Consider the following 27,898-nt stretch of genomic DNA (forward strand, 5'->3'; position numbering starts at 1 on the left):
AAGAAAAGAACACCTTGCCTACTGTGAAGCATGGTGGGGGGTCAATCATGCTTTGGGGCTGTTTTGCTTCTACAGGAACAGGCAAGCTTCAGCGTGTGCAAGGTACCATGAATTCTCTTCAGTACCAGGAGATATTGGATGAAAATGTGATGCAGTCTGTCACAAACCTGAGGCTTGGGAGACGTTGGACCTTTCAACAGGACAATGATCCCAAGCATACCTCCAAGTCCACTAGAGCATGGTTGCAGATTAAAGGTGGGAACATTTTGAAGTGGCCATCGCAGTCATCAGACTTAAATCCAATTGAGAAGCTCTGGTGGGACTTAAAGAAAGCAGTTGCAGCGCGCAAGCCTAAGAATGTGACTGAACTGGAGGCTTTTGCCCATGAAGAATGGGCGAAGATACCCGTAGATCGCTGCAAGACACTTGTGTCAAGCTATGCTTCACGTTTAAAAGCTGTTATAACTGGAAAAGAGTGTTGTACTAAGTACTAAGATTGAATGTCACTTGGGGGTTGAATAAAACTGATAATGATGTGAGCACAGAAAAGACATTTGTGGTTATTTCATTATAAATGTTATGTTATATTTGTCTGACTTACAAGTGCCTCTTTGATTTAATTGTAAACAAGATGACTGAAATGATCAAAATCAATGTCAAACTGGCAAAACACTCAATTTCAGTGGGGGTTGAATAATTTTGAACACAACTGTATCTACCAATACTTACACCTTTGCATAGTTCTGTTATTCCTGCTTTGTTTATATGCTGCAGAAAAGCTGTGGGGGTGTGTAACAACAATGAGCTCTCCCTCATGAATATTTGTGGGTGTGAATAATCTGCCCTTCCCCGCCCCCTGCACTGCACAACCTATCCTTCCATACAAACACAGTCACATGATCATCTCCTAGCTCACAGAGGCAGAAGATCTGCACTACATACATCACAAACATTTATACATCACACACGTACACATCCAAAACCAAGAAAAATCCAGCTTCCAAGATGCAAAAGGTGGAATCTTTATTGTGCGATTAAAATCCAATACAGGACATCACAGGTTACAGTAACGCGTTTCAGACCACAAGTAAATCAGGGTCCTTCATCATCAACACACGTACACATTACACACTGCAATAAATACATCACACATATATATACATCACACACGTACACATTACACACTGCAATACATACATCACACACACATATATACATCACACACGTACACATTACACACTGCAATATATACATCACACACACATATATACATCACACACGTACACATTACACACTGCAATACATACATCACACACACATATATACATCACACACGTACACATTACACACTGCAATACATACATCACACACACACGTATACATTACACACTGCAATACATACATCACACACACATATATACATCACACACGTACACATTACACACTGCAATACATACATCACACACACATATATACATCACACACGTACACATTACACACTGCAATACATACATCACACACACACGTACACATTACACACTGCAATACATACATCACACACACATATATACATCACACACGTATACATTACACACTGCAATACATACATCACACACACATATATACATCACACACGTACACATTACACACTGCAATACATACATCACACACACATATATACATCACACACGTACACATTACACACTGCAATAAATACATCACACATATATATACATCACACACTTACACATTACACACTGCAATACATACATCACACACATATATACATCACACACGTACCCATTACACACTGCAATACATACATTACACATACACATTATACCCTGCACTATATACATCCCACGCTGCACCATACACGACACGCTGCACCATAAACATCACACGCTGCACCATACACATCACAAGCTGCACCACACACATCACAAGCTGCACCACACACATCACAAGCTGCACCACACACATCACAAGCTGCACCACACACATCACACGCTGCACCACACACATCACACGCTGCACCACACACATCACACGCTGCACCATACACATCACAAGCTGCACCATACACATCACACCCTGCACTACATACATTACATGCTCCACCATACATATCACACGCTGCACCACACACATCACACGCTGCACCATAAACTTCACAAGATGCATCACACACATCACAAGATGCACCACACACACATCACAAGCTGCACCATACACATCACAAGCTGCACCATACACATCACAAGCTGCACCACACACATCACAAGCTGCACCACACACACATCACACGCTGCACCATACACATCACAAGCATGTACAGTGCTGCCCATAATTATTCATACCCCAGGCAAAATTTGACTTAAAGTTACTTTTATTCAACCAGCAAGTAATTTTTTGACGGTAAATGACATAGGTGTCTCCCAAAAGATAATAGGACGATGTACAAGAGGCATTATTGTGAAAAAAATAATAATTCTCAGCTTTTATTTACATTTGAGCAAAAAATACAAGATGTTCCGCACTGTGGAAAATCTCAGAGGACGTGGTCAGAAGTCAAAAGTGACAACTGTGCTGGCCAGGAGGATAGTTAGAGAGGTGAAAAAGAATCCAAAGATCAACACCAAGGCCATCCTGGTGAATCTGGGCTCTGCTGGTGGCAATGTCTCAAGGCAAACAATCCAACGGACACTGAACACTGCTGGGTTCCACGGATGCAGACCAGGCACGCATCCGTGCAAAGCAAAGCTCGCTTGGCCTTTGCAAAAGCTCATCTGGACAAAGAAGAAGACTTCTGGTCTTCTGTGTTATGGTCAGATAAAACAAAAATTGAATTGTTTGGCCACAATGATGTTTCTTTTATTTGGCGTAAAAAAGGAGAAGCCTTCAATCCAAAGAACACCATCCCCACTGTCAAACATGGTGGTGGGAACCTAATGCTTTGGGGGTGTTTTTCAGCCAATGGACCAGGAAACCTAATCACAGTAAACGGCACCATGAAAAAAGAGCAATACATGGGGATTCTCAATGACAACATCAGGCAGTCTGCAGAGAAACTTGGCCTTGGGCACCAGTGGACATTTCAGCATGACAATGACCCAAAACACACTGCAAAAGTGGTGAAGAAATGGTTAGAAGACAACAACATTAACGTTTTGGAGTGTCCCAGCCAGAGTCCAGACTTGAATCCAATTGAGAATGTGTAGAGGGAACTAAAGATCAGGTTGATGGCAAGAAGGCTCTCCAACCTGAAAGATTTGGAGCTCATTGCTAAAGATGAATGGGCAAAAATACATGTGGAGACATGCAAAAAGCTGGTCTGCAATTATAGGAAACATTTGATTGCTGTAATAGCCAATACAGGCTTTTCTATTGATTATTGAGAAAGGTATGAATAATTTTGGACTGGACACTTTTTGCTCAAATGTAAATAAAAGCTGAGAAATGTTTTTTTTCCCACAATAATGCCTCTTGTACATCGTCTTATTATCTTTTGGGAGATAATAAGAGATCACATGGCGCGCGATTGGGGTGTCAGCATTTTTCTTAATGTCATTCAAATGTTCCCCTATCCTCCGGCGAAATTCTCTAATCGTCTTTTTCCGACGTATTGTAAGCCACACACACAGGTGGCCAAATACACCAAGCCAGAGGATCTGCAACTGACAAAACATCTGATGTTGACAGATTTCCGAGTGACTGTGCTAACAAACGTGTCACCCAATTTTATAGAATCACAGGCCACGCATCCACAGCAGCAAAACGTGCCCCGCATAGAATTTATCAACCAGGTGCTGGGGGCTAGAGTCTGAAAAAAGCTATGAACCAGACAGCCCTTTAAATTGCGACCTCTGCGATAGGTGACAATTGGATGATCCCCCACCAGATGTTTTATATTGGTGTCCATTGTTAGGATGCTCCAATGTCCACACAGGATGTCTAGAATGGGTCCATTAGCCGCATCAAAAGTTTCTACAAGATGAATCTGTTCGTCATGCACCTGTTTATCTCTTGGGTTCAAAACGGATTCTCGCGTACACGCCAAAGAATGTTGGTACGCTGATGTAAGAGTCTTGTGAGAGTATCCTCGTCTGAGGAACCTATTTTCAAGATCCCTAGCCTTTGTTTTGAAATCTGAGACTGAAGAACAGTTGCGATAATTGCGGAGGTATTGCCCTTTTGGAATCCCTCTCTTGAGGGGGAGGGGATGGCAGCTATCCCAATGTAATTTGTTGCCGTTTTGTTTTACGTAACAAGCTCGTATGGATCCTAGCATCCTCAGTTTTCATAATGTCAAGATTCAAGAAGGTAATTTTGATAGAGTTGATCTCAGATGTAAAAAAGAGACCACATTTATTCACATTCAGGGCCTTTACAAACTGTTCCAGTCCAAAAAATCTGAACGTCATCAATATATCTAAGCCACAAGGAAATGTGAGAGGACCATGCTGTCATTTCATCCCCAAACACAAATTCCTTTTCCCAACAGCCCAGGTATAAATTGGCATAGGATGGTGCACATGGACTTCCCATGACCACGCCCCTGAGCTGGTGGTAGAAACGGTGATTAAAAAGAAATACGTTGTGATGTAGGATGAACTTTAGCAGATCAAGACAAATTCATTGTGAGGTCTAAACTCTCTCCCCCTTGTCTGCAGAAAATAGCGTATTGCCTCTATGCCCTCCATGTGGGAAATGGAACTATACAGGGGCTCCACGTCGAGGCTAGCGAGCAACGTTTCGCCCTCGATGTAGAGGCCATCCAGTATGTTAACAACCTCCATAGAATCTCTCACGTAGGAGGGCAGGGATGACACAAAAGGTTTAAGAAGGACCTCCACATAATTGCTGATATGGCGAGTAAGGCTATTTGTACCTGACCAATTGGCCTGCCTTTAAGTAGGTATTTTGGGCAAACTATAAAAACAGGCCAACTGTGGAAATTTTCTGTAACAGGGCTTGATACTCAGCCTTGCTTATGAGATTTGATGCTAAGGGTGGAACATGGAGGTTTTTTAGCTCAAGAGAATGTTGTTCAGTGGGATTATCTGACAGTAACCCAGAACAATTTCTATCCTTCAAGATCTCCAAACACATATTGAGATATTGCTGGTGTCCCAATACCACAATATTACCTCCCTTGTCAGCTGCCTTGATTACTATGGTGGTATCCTCCAAAGATAGAAGGCCCTCCAATTCGTCTTTGGTAATGTTATTGCTAGACTTATAACCCTCTAGTTTTGCTAAATCATCAATGACTAATCTAAACAAAATATCCATTGCAGTAGTGTCATTGATGGGAAGGTTCAACTGAGAGCGAATTTTCATGGACGTAAAGGGACCTTCACCTGGAGTTCTCTCATTCTCACACATCAGATCCACTAAATTCCTCACATTCGATATATTTGCGATGTCTATACCCAATTCTGCGCATTGGCGCCTGTCAGAATTCAAGAAAAACTTCCTCCATTTTAATTTCCCCACAAAGAGATTTAAGTCCTTCACCCAACCAAATAGTTCAAAACCATGAGTGGGGACAAAGGAAAGGCCCTTTTTCAAAATACTATTTTCTGCCTCCATAAGCGTCCTATTTGACAAATTTACAATTTGCAATTCGTCCGAAGACGCACCAGCTGGTATTCTATGGCACATTATTGGGGATCCTTCCTTTCCCTCAACAAGTAATTTGGGATTGTTGGCCTAAAAAACTGTCCCTCGAACGTGTGCCTCCACCCCTTCGTGAGCGACCCCTGCTTGAACGACCCTTAGAAGATGACGGTCGGCTTCTACCTCACCTTCTGAGGAAGATGGCTCCGTGTCAGACTCAAGGGCCCTCGCCGGTTTGGCTTTGTAATCAAAAAGACGTCCCTCCCTGAAGTCGGTGGTATCCCTTAAGAACAAAGAATGTTTGCTCCGTACAAGAAAACTCAGTATGTGTGGAGAATTTTTTAATGGAGTCAATCTGCTCCTGAAGAGATGCAGTGCTAGATTCAAAGAAAGATTTTTCTTCCTCTAATAGGAGGCGCATAAGACGAAGGGAGGACTCTATGGATTCAGTTTCCCATTTCTTACTAAATTCAGGGGATCTCAGATGGGAGTAGTCGGATCCTAAGGCCTGTAGGCACTATCTTGTTCTTTAAATATGTGTCCAGGGTCTGGATTTACCAACACCGCCTAATGTTTTCTTTATAAGCATGAGTGAGATTTTTGAAGGCCCCTGTTAGAGTCACTACAGGGCTCGTAGTAGGTAATTGAGCCTCCGAAAAAATAATTTGGCTTCACTGTCCCATTGTTATCTGTTTATACCACTAGCAAGAAAACCTGCCATCCCTAGCCAATTAATACAAAAATTCACTGCTCAAATGTATTTAACTGGATGCGTCTCAACTCAACACTAATATAACGGACAATATAGAGGCGCTAAAACAAATAAACTTTATTAATATTAGTCAGGCTTAATTCCCAGGTATATAACTGGATTAGTATCTACCCTGGACCCTTAATTGGTGCGACAAGTTAAAAGGACTGAGTGGTGGGTACATGCTTGAATGTGAGAGACCTATTAGTCTGTGTATAACCATTATGCTGGATTCCAAACAGCCAGTTACATCTGACCCTAAAATATATATTGTTTAAGGTGATCCAGTGTAAACGACCAAAACCAAATAAAGGCTCTCTAAACACTCCTTTCCACCCACCCTCCACTAACTATAGCTCCCAAATACAGCGTCTAGGGTCTGCGCGTTTCATCTATCAGACTCATCAGGAGCATAACTTTGCACGTTTGTAGAGTTCGTAGTGAAATAATTGCTGCCATGCTAGTGTGGCGTGACAGCATAAATCAGCACTGTGGAGGCCATGCGAGTCTCCGGTTTATGAAGAGAAAGGACACACGCCCCCGGGAAGGCACAGCCAATCGGACACGAGCGGGGAGGAACTCCTTCACCCCTCACATCACAGAGGCTGGATACAATAAGTCCTGCGTCTCCCCTGACAGGAGAAAAAATATTAAGAAGGGACGACATAGGCAGGTGTTTGCGGGAATTAATTATGAACAGAGAAGGGACAAGAAGACTGCAGGCGGATCGGCACATAATTAGCCGCCGCCACATGCGAAATATAATTAAATATGAAAAGGATGATTAGTACTTGTATAAAAGAGGATACAAAGTAACAGTGTATAGCAACAGAACAAAGAACCGGACATTAAGTATCAACAGACACAGACATCGTATCTCATTGATAGATAATGAACAAAAATCTCAAATAAAGGGATACGCACACTTTAAACAGAAGATGTGGCACGGATAATTTAACTGTCCGCAGAAGACACCATATATGGAAAAACTGCCCTGGAAGTCACTGATATTTTAGGGATGTGTACATTTTAAACAGGAGATGTGGCGCAGATAATTTAACTGTCTGCAGCGGACACCGTCTACAGAAAAAGTGCACTGGATGTCACTGATATTTTAGGGATGCGCACAATTTACACAGGACATGTGGCGTGAATAATTTAACTGTCCGCAGAGGCCTATTACATGGTATTTTGTGCAGGATGCGCTAAAAATATATATTGCTGCTGTCACACACAATAGTCCTTAAAAGGGCTTTGGGGTCTCTGAAAAGTTTTTTGTATAAAAATCTTCCTATTACACTCCCTACACTGTCTGTCCCTTCCTATGCACAGCTCTCCCTAACACTGAGCAATTTAGCGCAGGTTGCTCTACAAACATATATTGCTGCTGTCACACACAATAGTCCTTACAAGGACTTTTGGGTCTATGAAATGTTTTTGAAGAAAAATTAAATTCAATTACACTCCCTACACTCTCTGTCCCTTCCTATGATCAGCTCTCCCTGACTTAGAATGAGCTGAACACGCATCATCAGGTGCTATATAGCACCCGATGATGCATTCTGGCCAGCCAATCACTGTAATGCCAGTAGCCAACATGGTTACTGGCATTACAGTGAGGGCAGTACTTACCTGCACGTTTATTGGCTGCTTAGCAGCCGCGAAACGTGCGGGGGGAGACTCGAGCATTGCGCTCGAGCACATGCGGTACTCGGCCAAGTACCGCCATGTGCCGAGCATAACGTTGCTGGAGCCGAACTGGTATTCGGCCGAGCATCATGCTCGCTCAACACTAATCAGAAGAACTCAAAATTTTTGGAATCAGCCAAACGTTTAAATACTAGACAGGCTCGGTGTGCATTATTTTTTGGTTGCTTTATTAGTTTTTTATTTTATTTTACGCACTTATATAGCGCTACCATATTTCCGCAGCGCATTAGCATCAAGCTGTCCCCAAATTTTCTGTATCATCTGTCCGCCAAAATCCAAACCAGACCCCATTTTGCCTGCAGGTATTATTGTTTCTTTCATCTCCTCTAATTTGAAATCAGAGATCAGAATTAACCAAGATAAGAACTGCCTAGAAGGTAAACTGTTTGAGTGAGTGTCATAATTTGGTATTGAGTGGTCAACCAGGAATTACTAATACTAAACAAATAGTTTCTAGGCAGTATTGGTGGCTCACTATGGCTAGAGACATTTTGGCTTAATTATCAGCATGTGAGATTTATGCACGGTCTAAAGTACCCAGGACACGTACTGTTGGGGAACTGCCCCACTGCCCATCCCCAGGAGTCCATGGACTTCATTACCGACCTGCCCGCCTTGCAGGGCAAGACTGTGGTATGGGTAATTGTGGACAGTTTCAGTAAAATGTGCCAATTTGTACGGTTGAGTAAATTACCCAGTGTTAAGTTGTTAGCTTCTTTATTTACTGACCAAGTTGTATGCTTGCATGGCATTTCAGAAAATATTATGCATTTTGTACAATTTGTCTCTAGATTTTGGAGAGCTTTCTGTTCAAAATTAGGTATTTATCTTTCTTTCTCGTTAGCTTTTCATCCTGAAACTAACGATCAAACAGAATGAATGAATCAATCTGTAGAACAGTACTTGAGGTGTTGCATTTCTCATTCTCAATCTGATTGGGTTAATCATATTGCATTTGCTCAGTTCACCATTAATAACAATATTAATTCATCCACCATCACTTCTCTGTTCTTTTGTAATTATGGTTTTCACCTAAGCGGGGCTCTTTTTCTTCTTTTTCATCAAATAACTCATAAGTTGATGTCATTGCTGAGGATCTGTGCACAGTGTGGGCTCAGGTTCAAGTGAACCTGAGAAAAACCCAGGATTTACAGAGAAAAAGGGCTAACAGGAAACATTCTCAGGGACTGAAGTTTGTGTTGGCTATCAACAAAGATTCTGCGTCTGACGGTACCTTCAGGAGAATTTGCTCTGCATTTTATTGGGCCTTCCGAGGTCACAGAAGTCATCAATCCAGTTTCCTACTGTTTGAAATTACCAGATTCTTTTAAAATTCATAATTTTTTCTATAGGTCCTTACTCAAGGAATATGTTCCACCACTTATCCCATCACAGAGTCCTCCTGCTCCACTCAAGGCACAGGGGCAATAAGAATATGAAATTGTTAAGATCTTAGAGGTCAGAAAGGTTTAGGGTGCTTTGCAGCATTGCAGTCATTGGATGGATTATGGTCTAGATAAAAGGTCTTGGGTGCGGCTAGAGAAGTGCATGTGGATCAATTAGTCAAAAGATTTAATGCTATGCACCCTGACAAACCAGCTCCTTTGGGTAAGGGTCCAGTGGCCCCTCGTAAAAGCATTTACAGATCCGCGCTCCCACAACAAGGATGAGCACAGGGTGACCACGTCGTGCCCAGAATGCTATTATGGCCTGGTCTCACACCAGGGTCACACAGCCCATGGTCCAATTAGATCCGATGCTGGTGAGCTAGGCGTAAGGATGTCAGCGCCAGGTGAGGTGGGTATCCAACGCTGCTGACCCAGGAGTGATGACGTCAGCGCCAAGTCATATGATAAGCTGGACCAACTGCATTCTACGCTGCTGATTCAGGAAGCACTGTGATTGGTGTTTCTCTGACCCTTTACTTCTGACATGCTCTCCTGGCTTTGGCCTTGGTTTGGTATTTACTTTGCTCCTCTAATCTGGTATTCCTGACCTTGGCTTCTAACCTGACCTTATCTTGCTTAGCTTTTTATAGCCTGATCTGACCTCTAGTGTTTTGACCTGGCTAGCCTTACTACTGCTTCAGGTATTCTCTATGGCATCTGTTTTCTCCGCCTCATAGTCTTTGTTAACCCCCTGTATCTGTCACTACATTTGTTTTCTCCTCAGCTTTTCCTTCTTAAGCCCCAGCACTTAGTTAAGCAGGCACTGCCGTACAGTTGTGCTCTGCCATTTAGGGTAGTCATGCAAGTAGGTAGGGACAGTCTTGCAGGAGGTTTCTAGGTTTCAATGCTCCCTACCATGGCAATAATCATCTGGACTGGATCTGAATAACAACTAAAAACATTCCATTAATGCTTCAATCAGTTTCATCCCACAATCAATTTAACCCTTAACTACTCCTTTACTGAAATAAACATTTTGGATACCATCATCAAGATACAGAACAGTAAAATAGAAACAATGCTTTACCAGAAACCAACTGGCTGCACAACGTGCCTCAAATGGACATTTTCCACCCCAAACATATAAAAAAAAGTCATACTCTACAGTCAAGCTATTAGATACAACTGCATATGTTCAAACTCTACATAGAGGGATGGACACGTTGGAAGCCTCAAAAGGACATTTTTGAGTCGAGATACCATGCATTTACAGTATTTTTTATCTTCTATTTACTGGCTAACACGGCACAAATATATCTTTTTTGTATTAGTAATTTTTTTTCTTCAAATGGTCTCACAATTAAGGAGCAAGAATAAGAATGTTTTTTTAGAAATTAAAACTTTCAATGATGAGAAGGAGAAATTGTTTGTATTGTTAGCAGCCATGGATTTGCTGTTTTGGACCCTGTAGGCACAGATTTCTAGAGCAAGAAGATGCCAGATAAAATTTATTGTTCATTAATGTAAATTAATGCGCCTAGGCCACAGTAATTATATTGCTGCATATCGATTAAATAGAGTAACATTATTTTAGGGTGCATAAAAAAAATAAACACCTATGTAATATTACTCCTAGAAAAACCTTGTTATGCTACATTTTGAATATGGAATTAAATTTTGGGCTCCACATTCTAAAAAGGATAAAGGAAAGCTGGCAAGGGTTTAACAGTAGGTGACTATTAAATATTACTGGCTTGTACTTCTTGGAAAAAAAAGATGCCTTAGAAGTGAGACATGTTTATATGTATAACTATATGTGCAGCCAATACGAAGAACTGATTTACTTCTTCGAAAGACTTTACAAAGGACCTGGCTATATCCATTACATGTGGAGGAAAAGCAACTTAGACATCAAGGGAAACGGTTCTTCACTGTTAGTGTATTCAAACTGTGGAATGCCCTACCCAAAGAGGTAGTAATGGTAAACACTATGTTCATTTAAAAAGGGCTAGATGATTATCTAATAGAAAATGTCATTAATGTTTAGAATTAATCTAACGATTAATGCTGTATAATTGATCTATGAAAGGTTGAACTTATGTAACTGTGGTGTGTTAGAAGCAGATAAAATGAGTAAGCAAAAGGATCTAAGTGACTTTGACAAGTGCCAAATTGTGGTAACTAGACAACTGTCATATCATCTCTAAAATGGCAATAGAAGAAGATGGCCTGTTCTGATTAATCTAATTTTCTTTTACATCATGTGGACACCCGGTTGCATGTGCATTGATTATCTGGGGAAGGGATGGAACCAGAATGCACTTTTGGAAAACAAGTCATCGGAAGTAGTGTATTGTTCTGGGGAATGTACCGTTTTTAAAAAGAGAAATGTAATAGGGCAGCTACAGAGGTGCACTATTCCTCTACTGTATCTCTGCATGTTTCATATTTTATACAGAGGCATACTGAGTTGTGTCCTCTGTTGGATTTGATATGAATTGGACAAACTAAATTTAGTGGCTACGTCCATCGAACTCAGGGGCGTAGCTTTAGGGGGTGCAAAAGTAGCAGTCGCTACCGGGCCCAGGAGCCTGAGGGGGCCCAAAGACCTTTGTTCCACATAAGACACCAGTATTATAGAAAGTGCATTCTGTTCAAGTTACACCTCTGGCTGGAAGGAAGGGGTTAGGTCAAGAATTTGGCATTAGGGATCCCGTTTCAATTTATGTCTCAGGCACACAAAAGCTATATGTTTCACTGCCCATGTCCACAAAGCACTGAAGGAACGGGGGCCCAAGCTGAACTCTTGCATCAGGGCCCATGAGCCTTTAGCTACGCCCCTGATCGAACTCCTTATGTTAACAGGTATTGTGTCCTAGAGGAAATGCTTTTAGGGTGGACTATCTCTGTACATAAAGGGGGAATTTATTAAAACTGGCATTTCATACTCCAATCTTCATTAAAAAAAGAGACATATAGGGGCGTGGCCTAACCGCCGATGTAGAAAGACGCATGGCGCTGAGCTCCTGGATAGTATCCTGTATATAATCGCTCACCCGCTTCCTATCTGACCTCAGAGGAGACCGATCGTGACTGGAAGCCTCCCTGAACGCTGGGGTTTACTCCGGACTCGATATGACCCGCCAAAAGCAGAGGGAGAAGGAGAGTAAGGACGGCAGCACAGACACGCCGGCTAAACAAAATGGCGCCGGGCAGAATGCTAAGATCTCTGATGTGGCGGCGAAGCTGGGGAAGTTTGCCCGTACCCCAGCAGCTGCAGTAGCTGATCCGGAGCCTGATGCTCAGATGTCCGATGAGGCTGGAGGAGAGGAGTTCGTGGATCAGGCCTCATATGCATCGGTGACAAAGCTGAAGGTGGGTCCTGAGTTGCCGCCAGAAGCGGAGCCCATTTCTGAACCCACTATAGCGGACGTATATAAAATGGTGGCACAATGCAGCACAGCCCTCACGTCCCTAAATACCAATATGGGAGGCCTAAAGGAGGAAGTTTTGCTGATAAGGCAAGATATGCGGCAGTTTAAAGAAAGAGTGGGAGAGTTGGAGGGTCGCGTTAGCGACATGGAGGACCAGCTACCGCCTGTTAAAAGGGACTTGCAACGAGTTATACATAACGTATCCCTACTCATATCCAAATCTGACGATATGGAAAACCGTCTAAGACGGAATAATGTGCGGTTAATTGGAATACCGGAGCGTACTGAGGGCTCAGACCCTGTCTCATTTATGGAAAAGTGGCTGGTGGACATAATTGGGAAAGAAAAGTTATCCCCACTCTTTGCAATAGAACGTGCACATCGAGTGCCATTTCGCCCGCCGCCTCCGGGGGCGCCTCCAAGACCTCTCCTGATTAAAGTCCTACATTATAGAGACCGGGATGCCATACTTAAAGCAGCCAGGGATATCCCTGATATTCAAATTGGCGATAGCCGAGTTCTAATGTTCCCGGACTTTTCTGCAGAAATACAGAAGAGGAGAGCGAAATTTTTGGCAGTAAAGAAGAGATTGAGATCATTGCAGTGGCCTTATTCCATGTTGTATCCGGCAAAGCTTCGGGTGGTGGCGAATGGATCCACACATATGTTTGAGGATCCGCTAGAGGCAAGCCAGTGGCTGGACACTCATGATAATGATCGGCGTGACAACAATACCTGATGAGATGGTGATATCCGCAATGGAACTGTTTTTGTTTTTTCTTGTGTCCTTTATTTGACACACAGTAATGCTAGAAATAGTATTGAGTTATCTAATGCTTTTCTAAAAAGGAAGGTTTTATATGTTGGTTTTTCACTGGTTTGGTTCTACACTGTATGGGTTAATATGTGGTCGGGGGGGAAGTTGGGTGAGCCAACACACTGGCGCATCCAGGGTGTAGCGCTGGTATAAGCTAAGCACTTATTTTTTTTCATCTGTGCCTTTAGTGTTAACCCATGACGGTTAGGTTCACTTTCAATGTCTATGGTGTACCCCTGTTTATTGGGTTCATGACTGACAGAATGTTTAGGGTAGTTTGGGGACAGTTGGGAGGGGGGAGGGTTAAGGTAGGATATATTTTCAGTATTACTACTAGGGGCAGGTTTGCTTGGGGTTGTCGACACCACACTCTGCATTTGCTTATGAGATACCATGATGTCTTCCGTTAATATTTGTGCATGGAATGTGAGAGGAATGTCTTTGGCATCTAAACGTTCAGCTATTTTCCATGCTATAAAAGATATACAGCCAGCTATTGTATGTTTATCTGAGACCCACTTGACTGCCGATAAGACACACCTAGCACATAAAGCATGGGTGGGGTGTGAATTTCACTCTACATACTCCACACATGCTAGAGGGGTTAGCATTTTGGTGCATAAAGCTATTCCGTTTAATGCTCAGGAATCGTACGTTGATGATGATGGAAGATTTATATGCATAGACTGCTGTATTTTTCAGTTTAGGATTATCTTAGTGGCGGTGTATGTTCCCCCTCCATATTCGGCTGAAATTATGAAGATGGTTATTACCTTTACTTCTAAATTTCCGTTAGTTCCTACATTAATTGTAGGTGACTTTAACACCTATCTCAATGGTTTTTTGGATAAATTTCACAATGGGTCGGGAACATACACTGCTGCCCCTACCTCTCTGGCGAAACTGATGGGGGAGATAGACCTGTGTGATATATGGAGAACCAAATATCCTGATCGGCGTCAATATTCATGCTACTCAGCATCACATGGCTCCCTGTCCAGAATAGATTTGGCAATAGGATCCTCATCATTGGTAGCCCTAACAAAAGAGATTTTATATCTGCCACGTAGCCTTTCTGATCATTCTCCACTGTTGATTACACTGGAGGTGGGGAGGCACATATGTGCTCCTAGACCCATCTGGCGATTAAACCCATTCTGGCTATCAATAGTGGATACAGGAACTGATATATCTAAAGCTATCATTGACTTTTTAACTATTAATATAGGCTCGACTTCAGGGGCGGTGGTTTGGGACACCCTGAAGGCGTTTGTGAGAGGTTTATACATTAAGCGCATTAGTGTTAGGAAAACTAAAAGTCGTCTTCTGGACAGGGAGCTATCAGATAGAGTTACGCAACTGGAAACAACGTATATAACACAACCCACGTTGTCTAATGAAGCACAATGGAAGGAAGCTCAGAAGCTTTTGAGGGAACATATACAGAATAGAGCAGATGATAAACGTTTATTTATGGCCCAGAGGTATTTTGCTGAAGGGGAAAGTGTGGGGCATCTGTTGGCTACAATAACTAAAGCACAGAATGGTCCCTCCTGCATAGCCTCGCTCAGAGGAGTAGATGGACAACTAATAACAGGAGATGAGAATATCCTGGGAGAATTTTATACCCACTTTGGAGAGGTGTATAGGTCCAGACTGGTCACCACTACTTCTGATAGAGCTGGTTATCTTGAAAGAATTAGTGTCCCTACCTTATCTATGGAGAATAGCTCACTTCTTGAGGAGGATATAACCCTGGAGGAACTGGAGATGGCCCTGAATTCTATGCCTAATGAAAAAGCACCTGGTGCCGATGGTCTTCCTGGGGAATTTTATAAAAGGCATGGGGAGATATTACTTCCACATTTATTAACGGTTTTTAAAGATGCATACGGTGAAGGTAAATTGCCATGTTCCATGAGAGAAGCCATAGTTGTAGTGATACCCAAGCCGGGAAAAGACCCTTCGCTCGTAGATTCATATAGGCCTATCTCACTCCTAACGGTGGATGTGAAAATTCTGGCCAAAGTCTTGGCTAATCGTTTGTCTAGGGTCATTCAATCTATTATTCATGATGATCAATCTGGGTTCATGCCTGGAAAATCCACGGCATTGAATCTTAGGCGCTTGTTTATAAACCTGCAGTTGGAGGGGAGGAGAGGTCAGGATAGTGAAGCTGCTGTGATCTCACTTGACGCTGCCAAAGCTTTTGACAGCGTTGAGTGGGAGTATTTGTGGGCGGTCATGACTAGGATGGGCTTTGGAATAAGTTTTCTAAAATGGGTCAAGCTTCTGTACAGTGAGCCCAGAGCCAGAATTAGAGTAAACGGACAATTATCACCCTCGGTTGCATTGGAGAGGGGGACGAGACAGGGCTGCCCGTTGTCTCCCTTGCTATTTGCAATAGCAATTGAGCCATTGGCGTGCCTTTTACGATCTACTCCACTGATGAGAGGGCTAGGGAGGGGCTCCAGTGAGGAGCGCGTATCTTTATATGCAGATGACATGCTAATCTATGTAGGTAATCTGGTGGATTCCATAGACTCCATAATCTCTATAATATCGCAGTTTGGTGATCAGTCTGGACTTCGTATAAACTGGGATAAGTCAGTAATTCTCCCGGTATCGTCTCGAATGCATACCACTCATGCTACTTTCTCTGAACTCAAGGTGGTGCAATCTTTTAAATATCTTGGAGTGACTGTGTCAATGAACCCTGCAGATTATATTCCTAGTAATTTAATACCCTTGTTAGGGAGGTTTAGAAGCAAGGTTGCTGTTTGGCATAAATTGCCTCTCTCTATGATCGGTAGGGGCAATTTGCTTAAAATGATATTCATGCCTCAGTTGCTTTATATTTTGCATAATTCCCCCATATGGATCCCAGTGCACTTCTTCCATAAAATACAGCAGCTGTTCCGATTTTTTATTTGGAAAAATAATAGAGGAAGAATAAAATATGAAATTCTGCAGAGGAATAAAGAAGCCGGTGGTCTGGCCTTGCCTAATCCTATGCTCTATTTTCTGTCGGCTCAACTCCAACATTTTAAAGGGTGGGGGGTAATAGATGACATGGGAGGGAAGAGTGGTCAGCTGATAAAGTGGGCTGCAAATAGGTCTCCCCCGTTGGTAGCCATTGAAGGAGAAATAAAAGGAGAAATGGGAAATATTCCGACCTTGATTCTTATGAGGAAAGTATGGAATAAGGCAAAGAGTATTTTAGGGATGACAGGATTGATGAACATCTCGCCCTTATGGCATAACCCCGCACTTCAGGAATTGGAAAATCTGAATGGATTCTCCCAGTGGAATAAAAAAGGGGTATGGAATCTGAGCCATATTTATTTTAAAGGAACTTTAAAACAATACCAACAATTGTGCTCTGAATATGGGCTGCCCTCTTCACAGTTCTATCGATACTTACAACTTAGACATGCTTTAGAAGCTCAATCTAAGATAGCCCCAGTGACATTTATGTCAAGCCAGACATTGAATATGGTGGTTGCAGCTGGTTCAGTGAAGGGAGCAATCTCCAGGGTGTATCAGGCCCTATTAGAGGACTTTCTTAAAGGGTATCCATTAACAAGTAGACGTCAGTGGGAAAAAGATCTAGGGGTACTCACGGATGAGCAGTGGACTGAGGCGGTGGAACTTACCCCTACTTTATCCCTTAGTGAGGCAGCACGGTTATCCCATCTATATTTAATACATAGGGTATATAAGACCCCAGTGTTCTTGCATAAAATAGGCTACAGAAATAGTCCAGCCTGTCCGAAGTGTGGAAGTGATGAAGCTGACCTTCTACACATGATGTGGTCATGTTCATCACTGTCATCTTATTGGAAAGCAATACTACATCTGGTGAACAAAGTATATAGTGCTAGTTTTAAGTTGGATCCCAAACTGTGTGTATTAGGCCTGGTACCAGATAATAATTTACAGTCTGTTATAACTACTGGAATAGGTAGAATGTTATATCAAGCTAGGAAAACATTGGCAGCAAAGTGGATCCAGCCCATACCTCCTGATATATCAGAATATGTTGCTAGATTAAATATTGTGATTCGTCTAGAAAGAGGAGTATATCAAAAAAGGAAGTGTCTGTCCAAATTCGAAGCAATCTGGGGCAGCTGGATTGATAATTCTGGGTGCTGTAGCTCCTGGCTGGCACTTACAAGGACTTTTTCTATGACAAGGTGAATGCAGTGAGAATGGATGATATATATAGAATATTGGATGGTGGCAGGTGTGTGGGGCATTTATAGAAGCCTGATAGTGAGGGGGTTACCTGGAACTAGAATGTGGCTGTATGGGAAGATTGATGATGGACTAGGATGTTATATGGAACATCGCTGATTGGAATTAGATGATGGTAGATGGCTTATTTAAGAGTAATGTGGTGCCGACACCCCGAGAGTGATGACTAAGGAAGATGTTTTAGGAGTGTGTCCTGCCTTAAAGGGATTAGGGAGGGGGGGGGGGGGGGTATGGGTTTATTTGTTTAGGATGGATAATTGTACTCACATTGAAGATACTTTTGATACCAGAGGCTATATGTGGATTTATGCCATGTCCTATGTAGATATGTGTAATAGAATGTATATATTATATACTATATATGACAGATAATGTATACATCTGTGGTCTACAAAATATCATGTTAATGTGATAAAATAAGACTGGAAAATGTTAATAAAGAAATATCTGATTTAAAAAAAAAAAAAGAGACATAAACGTCTTAAAGGCATGCCCATATTGCAGCAGTGCATGGAAGTCTTCTGCACCAGTGCAAATTTTTGCTTGGCTGGCACTGAAGTCACAAAACAAAGGGATGGTATGGAAGAGGCAGGTGTTGGAGAATTAGATGGGTGTGAGAGCAGAGAGATGAGTTGTGACCCCACTCAGGAAGCACACTACCCCGATGACTCCATGAGATGCCTGGTCATGATGTTGAGTACATTTTCAAATTAGTTTTTTTACATGAATACTATACTTTTGAGCATACACAAAGACAGTGTAGGAATGATTGCAGGCAGCACAATAAGAATATTTAATTAGCTCTATATGTCATATTGCATTTGCTCAGTTCACCATTAATAACAATATTAATTCATCCACCATCACTTCTTTGTTCTTTTGTAATTATGGTTTTCACCTAAGCAGGGCTCTTTTTCTTCTTTTTCATCAAATAACCCATAAGTTGATGTCCTTGCTGAGGATCTGTGCACAGTGTGGGCTCAGGTTCAAGTGAACCTGAGAAAAACCCAGGATTTACAGAGAAAAAGGGCTAACAGGAAACATTCTCAGGGACTGAAGTTTGTGTTGGCTATCAACAAAGATTCTGCGTCTGACGGTACCTTCAGGAGAATTTGCTCTGCATTTTATTGGGCCTTCCGAGGTCACAGAAGTCATCAATCCAGTTTCCTACTGTTTGAAATTACCAGATTCTTTTAAAATTCATAATTTTTTCTATAGGTCCTTACTCAAGGAATATGTTCCACCACTTATCCCATCACAGAGTCCTCCTGCTCCACTCAAGGCACAGGGGCAATAAGAATACGAAATTGTTAAGATCTTAGAGGTCAGAAAGGTTTAGGGTGCTTTGCAGCATTGCAGTCATTGGAAGGATTATGGTCTAGAGAAAAGGTCTTGGGTGCGGCTAGAGAAGTGCATGTGGATCAGTTAGTCAAAAGATTTAATGCTATGCACCCTGACAAACCAGCTCCTTTGGGTAAGGGTCCAGTGGCCCCTCGTAAAAGCATTTACAGATCCGCGCTCCCACAACAAGGATGAGCACAGGGTGACCACGTCGTGCCCAGACTGCTATTATGGCCTGGTCTCACACCAGGGTCACACAGCCCATGGTCCAATTAGATCCGATGCTGATGAGCTAGGCGTAAGGATGTCAGGTATTGTGTCCTAGAGGAAATGCTTTTAGGGTGGACTATCTCTGTACATAAAGGGGGAATTTATTAAAACTGGCATTTCATACTCCAATCTTCATTAAAAAAAGAGACATAAACGTCTTAAAGGCATGCCCATATTGCAGCAGTGCATGGAAGTCTTCTGCGCCAGTGCAAATTTTTGCTTGGCTGGCACTGAAGTCACAAAACAAAGGGATGGTATGGAAGAGGCAGGTGTTGGAGAATTAGATGGGTGTGAGAGCAGAGAGATGAGTTGTGACCCCACTCAGGAAGCACACTACCCCGATGACTCCATGAGATGCCTGTTTTTTTACATGAATACTATACTTTTGAGCATACACAAAGACAGTGTAGGAATGATTGCAGGAAGCACAATAAGAATATTTAATTAGCTCTATATGTCAATCCCAAGGACAGGTTCCCTTTCATAATTTTGACCTATCTCAGGAGGTCATTGTGCCAAAAACTGAAATCTACACCTGGAGTTGATTTCAATTGCAGTTGATGCAGATTTCTGGAGTATATCTTGTTAAATCCATCTGGCTACTTAAGCCACATCCCTCTTATGAAAGCCCCACCCATTTTTCAGAAAAGTGTGACATAAATGTGCTAAAAATGTACAAGTTTTTGGCACCACTATTCTGGCACTTTTAGTGCCTGTAAATCAGAGTACAGAGGATCTGTACTGAAGTAGCCACACAAGCTTTGTGCATTACTGTGTGCATTAACCCTCATGAGCCACACATCAGTGTTGTCAGTTGGACATGATCTCAGGTGAAAGGTTTCACTCTTTGGTTTTTAATTAAAAACAAACAGATGTTGAAATACCAAGTGGATTAGAAAGAATTATAGCAGAATATTTTACAGTACAATGAATACGCTTTATTTATATATGAATATTCTACTGTGCTAACCAACATACTCTTAAAATGCAAGGAGGTAAGATGATAATCACATACTCCTATCTAGAAATTACATTTAATAATAGTTAATTAGGTAGTTCAATGGTCTTGGCACAGTATGTACAAATGCTAGTGAGGCCATATGTTCTGAAACATTCTACAGCAAAATGACTTCAAATGATGCAAGCTCAAAAGACAAATCATGCTGGTTAGTTTAACTTACAAGAAACATAGCTATGTTTAGACACGTCAAATAAGTTCAGCTAGTTTATGAACTGAATAAAGTTAGGGTTTCTTCACAGACCTCGTTTAGACTTTCTGGATCTGCGGTGTACAGAGCGAGAGCTCTCTTTGAAACGTTCACAGTTGGCTTCAGGAAAGGAATGCATACAAATAAAAGAAGAGGAGAACATATGAAGCTGTTCAAAGTTCTACTTTCAATCTAGAAATGTTCAGCTGGGAAAGTAAATGTAGCTGACAAGTTAATGTTTGTTTTAGTAGCAAATAAATTTAAAAATGTCAAGATCATATTTTTATGAAAAACATCTATATGTGCATGTAACTGGAAGCAATTGACAGAAATGAAGTTTTAGATTTAAATCCTCTTTTTAGGGGGTGACAATCATGGGGTCTAATAAGACATATTACTATCCAAAAATATATATTCAGTTACTTGTAAATGCTTTTTCTGGTTCTGGGCGCTGTAAAAAAAAACTGCAAACTTTTGCCAGCTTCTTGATAAGGAAAGTGTGGAGTAATAAAAAAAAACTGTTCAGTCTAGTGTCATTGCAATAGTTAATTAAGCAGTACAGTGGAGCAAATTAAAGCAGATGATGTCTCCAACACTGGGAATGTTTGGAAATGTACAGATTTATAATGTCAGGGTCAAGAAAAGTGCTGTCCAAACAGCAAATAGCCAAGGTCCGTTCTTTACTTCAGAGTAATAACAAACCATGAACCAGATGTTAACTGCGATGGGCAGCAATGTTCTTGAAGTACAGACAGGTTGTTAGTTCCAAACAAAAGGGATACACCAGACATGCAAATACCAGATGCCACTGAAGAATTAGTATCCCAGGACTTGGCAGTAATAAAGCTAGAAGCGGCTGCAGCTAGGGAGGCCAGCCAACAGGTGTTAAGAAAAGATTTTATTACCTACCAATTTTTTCCACTGGAGTATTCAAGGGTAGAAATCCTTGTTTAATAAGCTGGTCCATCATTTCTTCATCATCAGCTTGAATTTCAGACACCATATTGCAGGGAATATACCCAGATCTACTACAACTTTCACCCTTGTAAAAACCATCTGAATCTTTATCACCATATACCTGAGGACAATTTGGAAAGGCGGAAGTCAGTTTTTTTTAGCAGAAAAGCAATAAATAGCAACAAATCATAACTATATTTCATGGAGTTCATCCAGGTAGCTAATGTTTATACTAGAAAACCTACAACAAAACACTGAGACTAAACAGCTGTAGTTAAAAGGCAATTTTATTGGAAATATATTAAAAAACATACATAAAGAGATGACAGACGTAAAAATACTGAGTGCAGTACACCACTGGGAGATATATATCATGAGTATGACCGAAACGGAAGTAAAAGGAGGGAATGCTAAAAGTAACCACTGAATGGGCGTCAACACATGTAAAGTGCCAAGTGCTATGCTGGTAATGTACATAGCTCCTTTTACTTCCGTTTTGGTCATACTCATGATATATATCTCCCAGTGGTGTACTGCACTCAGTATTTTTACGTCTGTCATCTCTTTATGCATGTTTCTTAAATATAAAAAAGCAAGCAAAGCATTGATTGAACTTTGTTGTTTTCAACGGCAAATTAAAGTATCAAAATAAAATGGTTATGGATTTCTCTGTGATTTTCAATACTTTCTGTCAGCTCACTGAAGTATTAGATTACATAGAAATATATGGAGATGGGAAGAGGAGAAAGGAGGGTTGTTTTGTAAGTGATTTACTGTCAAACTTCGCTGCTGATTTACATCTAAACTGCGTCGTTCTGCTGTGGGTTGTCTTCCATTGCCACTGCTGCTGCTTCTGAGGGTGTGCTACAGAGAGTTAGGGAGCAGGATTTCCTGTCTATCCATGTAGTCTATGGGCAAACATGATTCCAGATAGACTCCACCAACTGGCTCAGAAAAAAGATAGAATTGCAAACAGATTGCAGAGAAAAAAAAACTGCTACATACAAGTCATATAATTCGTGTTATTGCTCATCTACACAGATACAGCAGCTTTAGGGTCCATTCACACGTCCGTGTGTGTTTTGCTGATCGGTGGATCCGCAAAACACGGACATCGCCGGCACTTAATAGAAAATGCCTATTCTTGTCCGCAATTGCGGACAAGAATAGGACATGTTCTATTTTTTTCGGGAGCGGAATTGCGGACCCGGAAGTGATTCCGGATCCGGGCAGCACGTCGTGCTGCCCCATAGAAATGAATGGAACCGCAATTACGTTCAGCAAAATGCGGAACGAAATTGCGGACGTGTGAATGGACCCTAAGCCTTATTCACACATCAGTGTTTTGGTCAGTGATTTCCATCAGTGATTGTGAGCCAAAACCAGGATTGGAGCCTCCACAGACATAAGGTATAAGGGAAAGATCTTCACCATTTCTGTGTTTACAGCCGCACCTGGTTTTGGCTGGAAATCACTGACCGAACACTCAGGAAACTTGGCTGAATCGACAGTTAAACTTTATGTTTATATAATAGTTAAATTAATATAAGGTTTATTTAGTTCTTAAACACCCCACCCTGCCCACATAAATTAACAGGATAATAGTATGGCTCCTGTACCCAAAGCCCATTCATTTACGCAATGACTCTGGTGCTATCTGGAAAAAATTTAAAACCTAAACACATACAGTCAGGTCCATAAAAATTTGGACGTCAACACAATTCTAACATTTTTGGCTCTATACACCACCACAATGGATTTGAAATGAAACAGACAAGATGTGCTTTAACTGCAGACTGTCAGCTTTAATTTGGGGGTATTTACATAAAAATCAGGTAAACGCTGTAGGAATTACAACAGTTTGCATATGTGCCTCCCACTTGTTAAGGGACCAAAAGTAATGGGACAGAATAATAATCCTAAATCAAACTTTCACTTTTTAATACTTGGTTGCAAATCCTTTGCAGTCAATTACAGCCTGAAGTCTGGAACGCATAGACATCACCAGACGCTGGGTTTCATCCCTGGTGATGCTCTGCCAGGCCTCTACTGCAACTGTCTTCAGTTCCTGCTTGTTCTTGGGGCATTTTCCCTTCAGTTTTGTCTTCAGCAAATGAAATGCATGCTAAATCGGATGCAGGTCAGGTGATTGACTTGGCCATTACATAACATTCCACTTCTTTCCCTTAAAAAACTCTTTGGTTGCTTTTGCAGTATGTTTTGAGTCATTGTCCATCTACACTGTGAAGTGCCATCCAATGAGTTCTGAAGCATTTGGCTGAATATGAGCAGATAATATTGCCCGAAACACTTCAGAATTCACCCTGCTGCTTTTGTCAGCAGTCACATCATCAATAAATACAAGAGAACCAGTTCCATTGGCAGCCATACATGCCCACGCCATGATTACCACCACCATGCTTCACTGATGAGGTGGTATGCTTAGGATCATGACCAGTTCCTTTCCTTCTCCATACTCTTCTCTTTCCATCACTCTGGTACAAGTTGATCTTGGTCTCATCTGTCCATAGGATGTGGTTCCAGAACTGTGAAGGCTTTTTTAGATGTCGTTTGGCAAACTCTAATCTGACCTTCCTGTTTTTGAGGCTCACCAATGTTTTACATCTTGTGGTGAACCCTCTATATTCACTCTGGTGAAGTCTTCTCTTGATTGCTTCCTTTGACACACATACACCTACCTCTTGGAGAGTTTTCTTCATCTGGCCAACTGTTGTGAAGGGTGTTTTCTTCACCAGGGAAAGAATTCTTCGGTAATCCACGACAGTTGTTTTCTGTGGGCTTCCGGGTCTTTTGGTGTTGCTGAGCTCACCGGTGCGTTCCTTCTTTTTAAGAATGTTCCAAACAGTTGTTTTGGTCACGTCTAATGTTTTTGCTATCTCTCTGTGGGTTTGTTATGTTTTTTCAGCCTAATGATGGCTTGCTTCACTGATAGTGACAGCTCTTTGGATCTCATCTTGAGAGTTGACAGCAACAGATTCCAAATGCAAATAGCACACTTGAAATGAACTCTGGACCTTTTATCTGCTCATTGTAATTGGGATAATGAGGGAATAACACACCTGGCCATGGAACAGCTGAGAAGCCAATTGTCCCATTACTTTTGGTCCATTAACAAGTGGGAGGCACATATGCAAACTGTTGTAATTCCTACACCGTTCACCTGATTTGGATGTAAATACCCTTAAATTAAAGCTGACAGTCTGCAGTTAAAGCACATCATGTTCGTTTCATTTCAAATCTATTGTAGTGGTGTATAGAGCCAAAAATGTTAGAATTGTGTCGGCGTCCCAATATTTATGGACCTGACTGTATGAGTGATGTGTTCCCAAATGCAAAAGCACTGCTTCATTTGGGCAGTTGTTGGGGAACCGCATGATATTAATAATGATGTAACAAGGATTCCCTGTGCAAAGTTTAGTTAAAAACATACAGAAAAGAAGGGATCTGCATTTTCTAAGCATTTTTGTCTTACAGATTACTGATAACAGTAATCTAATGAGCTGTTACAGTCAGGGCACTTTAATCAGTGGATCGGTATATGGGGACAGCAAAGAACAAATAGATAATGCACCCATAGTGTAAAAATAAAGGCCCACCTCTCCAAACCACCACTCTCTGATATTATACATTATGCATGATTCTAAGGCCGCCTGCACACAAGTGTGGGTGAACGCACATAAGACCTGCATGAATTTCCATGCAGATTTATGTGACGGATCTGTAAAAATGGCGTCCTCTCAGGAGGTGAGCAGGCACCATAGCCCCCAGAGTGCCTGCTATTTTACACAGCAGACATCTGGTGACAGAGTCCATGATCAGTGATAACACTAATCATAAACTTTTAACCCAGACTATTGCAACCACCGTGGTCCATTGCAATAACGGCATCTGAGTGGTGTTTTCCTGGGAATACTGTGCTCCAGGGGGCTGCTTGGCTTCTGTGCACTGAGATCGCTGAAGCAAAGGTTTGTATGGCAGCCTCGGGCCTTAAAAAGGCTCCAACGCCTGTCATAGCAAAGTTCCTAACAAGGCCTGCCTGTGGCAGGGCTTGTTAGGAGTGTAATGATTCTCCCTTAGACTGCAATGGTAAATCACTGCAGTCTATGAAAGAAGTAATCAATGACATGTTAAAGTCCACTAGGAATACTAAAGACAAATGTCAAAAAATGAAAAAAGTTTTTACAAATATTAGAAAAAAATTAAAAAGATACAAATTCAAATAACAGTCTTTTCTCATGTAGGAAGGCGCAAGGGTCCGTCATTGACGAAAAGTATGTGTCACCGAGGTTCCTGGCCTCGGTGAGGTAAGAGCCGTAGTTTCAAGTGTCAGCGGCAGCTGTTTGCTGTTAGTATGGCTGTAAAGCCTATCCGGGCCGGCTCTTAGTGGGAGCAGCCAAAGTGCTGGGTGGGTGGCTTCTCCCCACGTTCCAGGCTGGGTCTTTACTGGCCTATATAATAAACCCTGCCAGCAGTCTCAGCTGGGTGTGGTTTTCTCCTCTCTGACAGTAGAGCGCTGTCAGTCTCTGTGTGTTTGGGAACTGAGAACTTTCCTGGGAGTGAAAGAAGCCACATCTCACTGAGAGACGCCTGCTGGGAAACAGGCCCTAAAGCCTGCTGTGGACTGCGGGTGGAAAAACTGCTGACCAGGTGATGGCTTTAGTTCTGTGAACTTTTTATGGTGTGAATAAACACCAAGACTGCAAACCGTAACTTTTTGTTTTTCCTTATGTGTGAATAAAACACTGAATTGTTTAAGTTAAAGACTTTGTGGTTGCCTCTGTACTGCGTCCGCTAGCCTGTCTACCAGAGCAAATCCCCACACTCATTTTAAAAGTAAAATAAATAATAAAAAAATTAAAGAGCAACAGTATCAGCGCTTCCCCAAATGACTGAACTAGTAAAATATAAATGTATTGATCCCGTACGGTAAATAGCATAGTGCTTAAAAAAATCTAAATGGCCAACCACCTCCCAAAAAATAGAATAAAAAGTGATCCAAAAGTCATACACACCACCAAATGGTATCCATAAAAACTACAGATCACCCTGCAAAAATGAGACCTCACAGAGCTCCAAAGATGTAAAAAAAGTTATGGGAGTCAGAGTATGGTGACTTTTTTTTAAAGTTGATATCTATTTTTATTAAAACACCAGAATTATTATAAAAATGTAGTATCAGTATGATTATACTGACCCACAGAATGAAGTTAATGCATTCTGTTGTACTGCATACGGAACACCTTAAAAACAAAACCTATAAAACTATGGCAGAATTTTTTGCTTTTTTCCAATTCCACCCTATTTGGATTTTTTTCCAGCTTCCCAGTAAAATGGTCCCATTAGAAAGTACAACTTTTAACTAAAAAAATCAAGCTCTCAAATGGCTATGTGAACAGAAAAATAAAACAATTATGGCTCAGGGAAGGTCGAGAGGGGGTGAAAGCATGAAAATGTGGTAATCTGAACTTTTCTTGTTGCTGTCTATTTTTCCTAAATAAGATGTAGAAACATAACTTGATCTCCATTCCAATTTTAAATAATTAATTTTGTCCTGCATGTAAAAACAATTGGACAGACTAAGAAATAAAATAAAAAATCACTGACAGAATTCAGTATTCTAATCGATGACATATTTTTTTTTTTTTTGAAGGCCCAAAACACTCTGGTAATGAAAGGTATTTGTCAAAATTAGGCAGCAATTGTGCAATAATTCACCTTAATTATTTGTCCCTCCTTAAAGGGAAGTTCTTCTTCTGCAGCATCTGGATTTGGTGACATAGTTCTTGGGTCATAGTCAAACAGTGCTACAAATATTCGTACTGGATAATCATCCATCCCACCATCTGTTTCAGATTCCTCGTACATCTCAGATGACATCTTTTCCCGGTTTCCATAACTATCTAAAGAAATTTCAAAAAACATATACAACAGTCTTTGCATGCTCCATCACTTAGCCAACTTTCAAGGCGATTGAAGGCTTAGCAATGGTACCATGTGTTGCTCATCAAAGCTGGCTGTATAGCTCACATGTATTTTCAAACAACATACCTGTGCCACAAAAGACAAGCACAATCTAAAGAACACACAATCATTTTTTGCAGTTGTCACAAATTCAGGCACCG

At 41.4% G+C, this 27,898-nt stretch overlaps 1 protein-coding gene across 14 annotated transcripts in view; it reads right to left on the reverse strand.

Moving 5' to 3' along the window:
* Positions 1-27,898, reverse strand: part of RIMBP2 (RIMS binding protein 2) — a 573,825-nt gene that overhangs the window by 51,159 nt on the left and 494,768 nt on the right. For 8 of the 14 annotated variants that reach the window (XR_005776163.1, XM_040416241.1, XM_040416244.1 and 5 more), the window contains 3 exons: positions 27,492-27,676; positions 21,708-21,876; positions 20,853-20,918 (listed from right to left, as the gene is read on the reverse strand). Coding sequence is in view for 13 of the 14 variants with exons in the window: in XM_040416241.1 (XP_040272175.1) it covers positions 20,853-20,918; positions 21,708-21,876; positions 27,492-27,676 (420 nt within the window). In the remaining variant the exon portion in view is untranslated. The remainder of the gene's footprint in view (positions 1-20,852; positions 20,919-21,707; positions 21,877-27,491; positions 27,677-27,898) is intronic. The other 6 variants (XM_040416249.1, XM_040416247.1, XM_040416246.1 and 3 more) reach the window with 1 other exon arrangement.

The sequence above is a fragment of the Bufo bufo genome, chromosome 2, assembly GCF_905171765.1.
Source record: "Bufo bufo chromosome 2, aBufBuf1.1, whole genome shotgun sequence".
Classification (NCBI taxonomy): domain Eukaryota; kingdom Metazoa; phylum Chordata; class Amphibia; order Anura; family Bufonidae; genus Bufo; species Bufo bufo.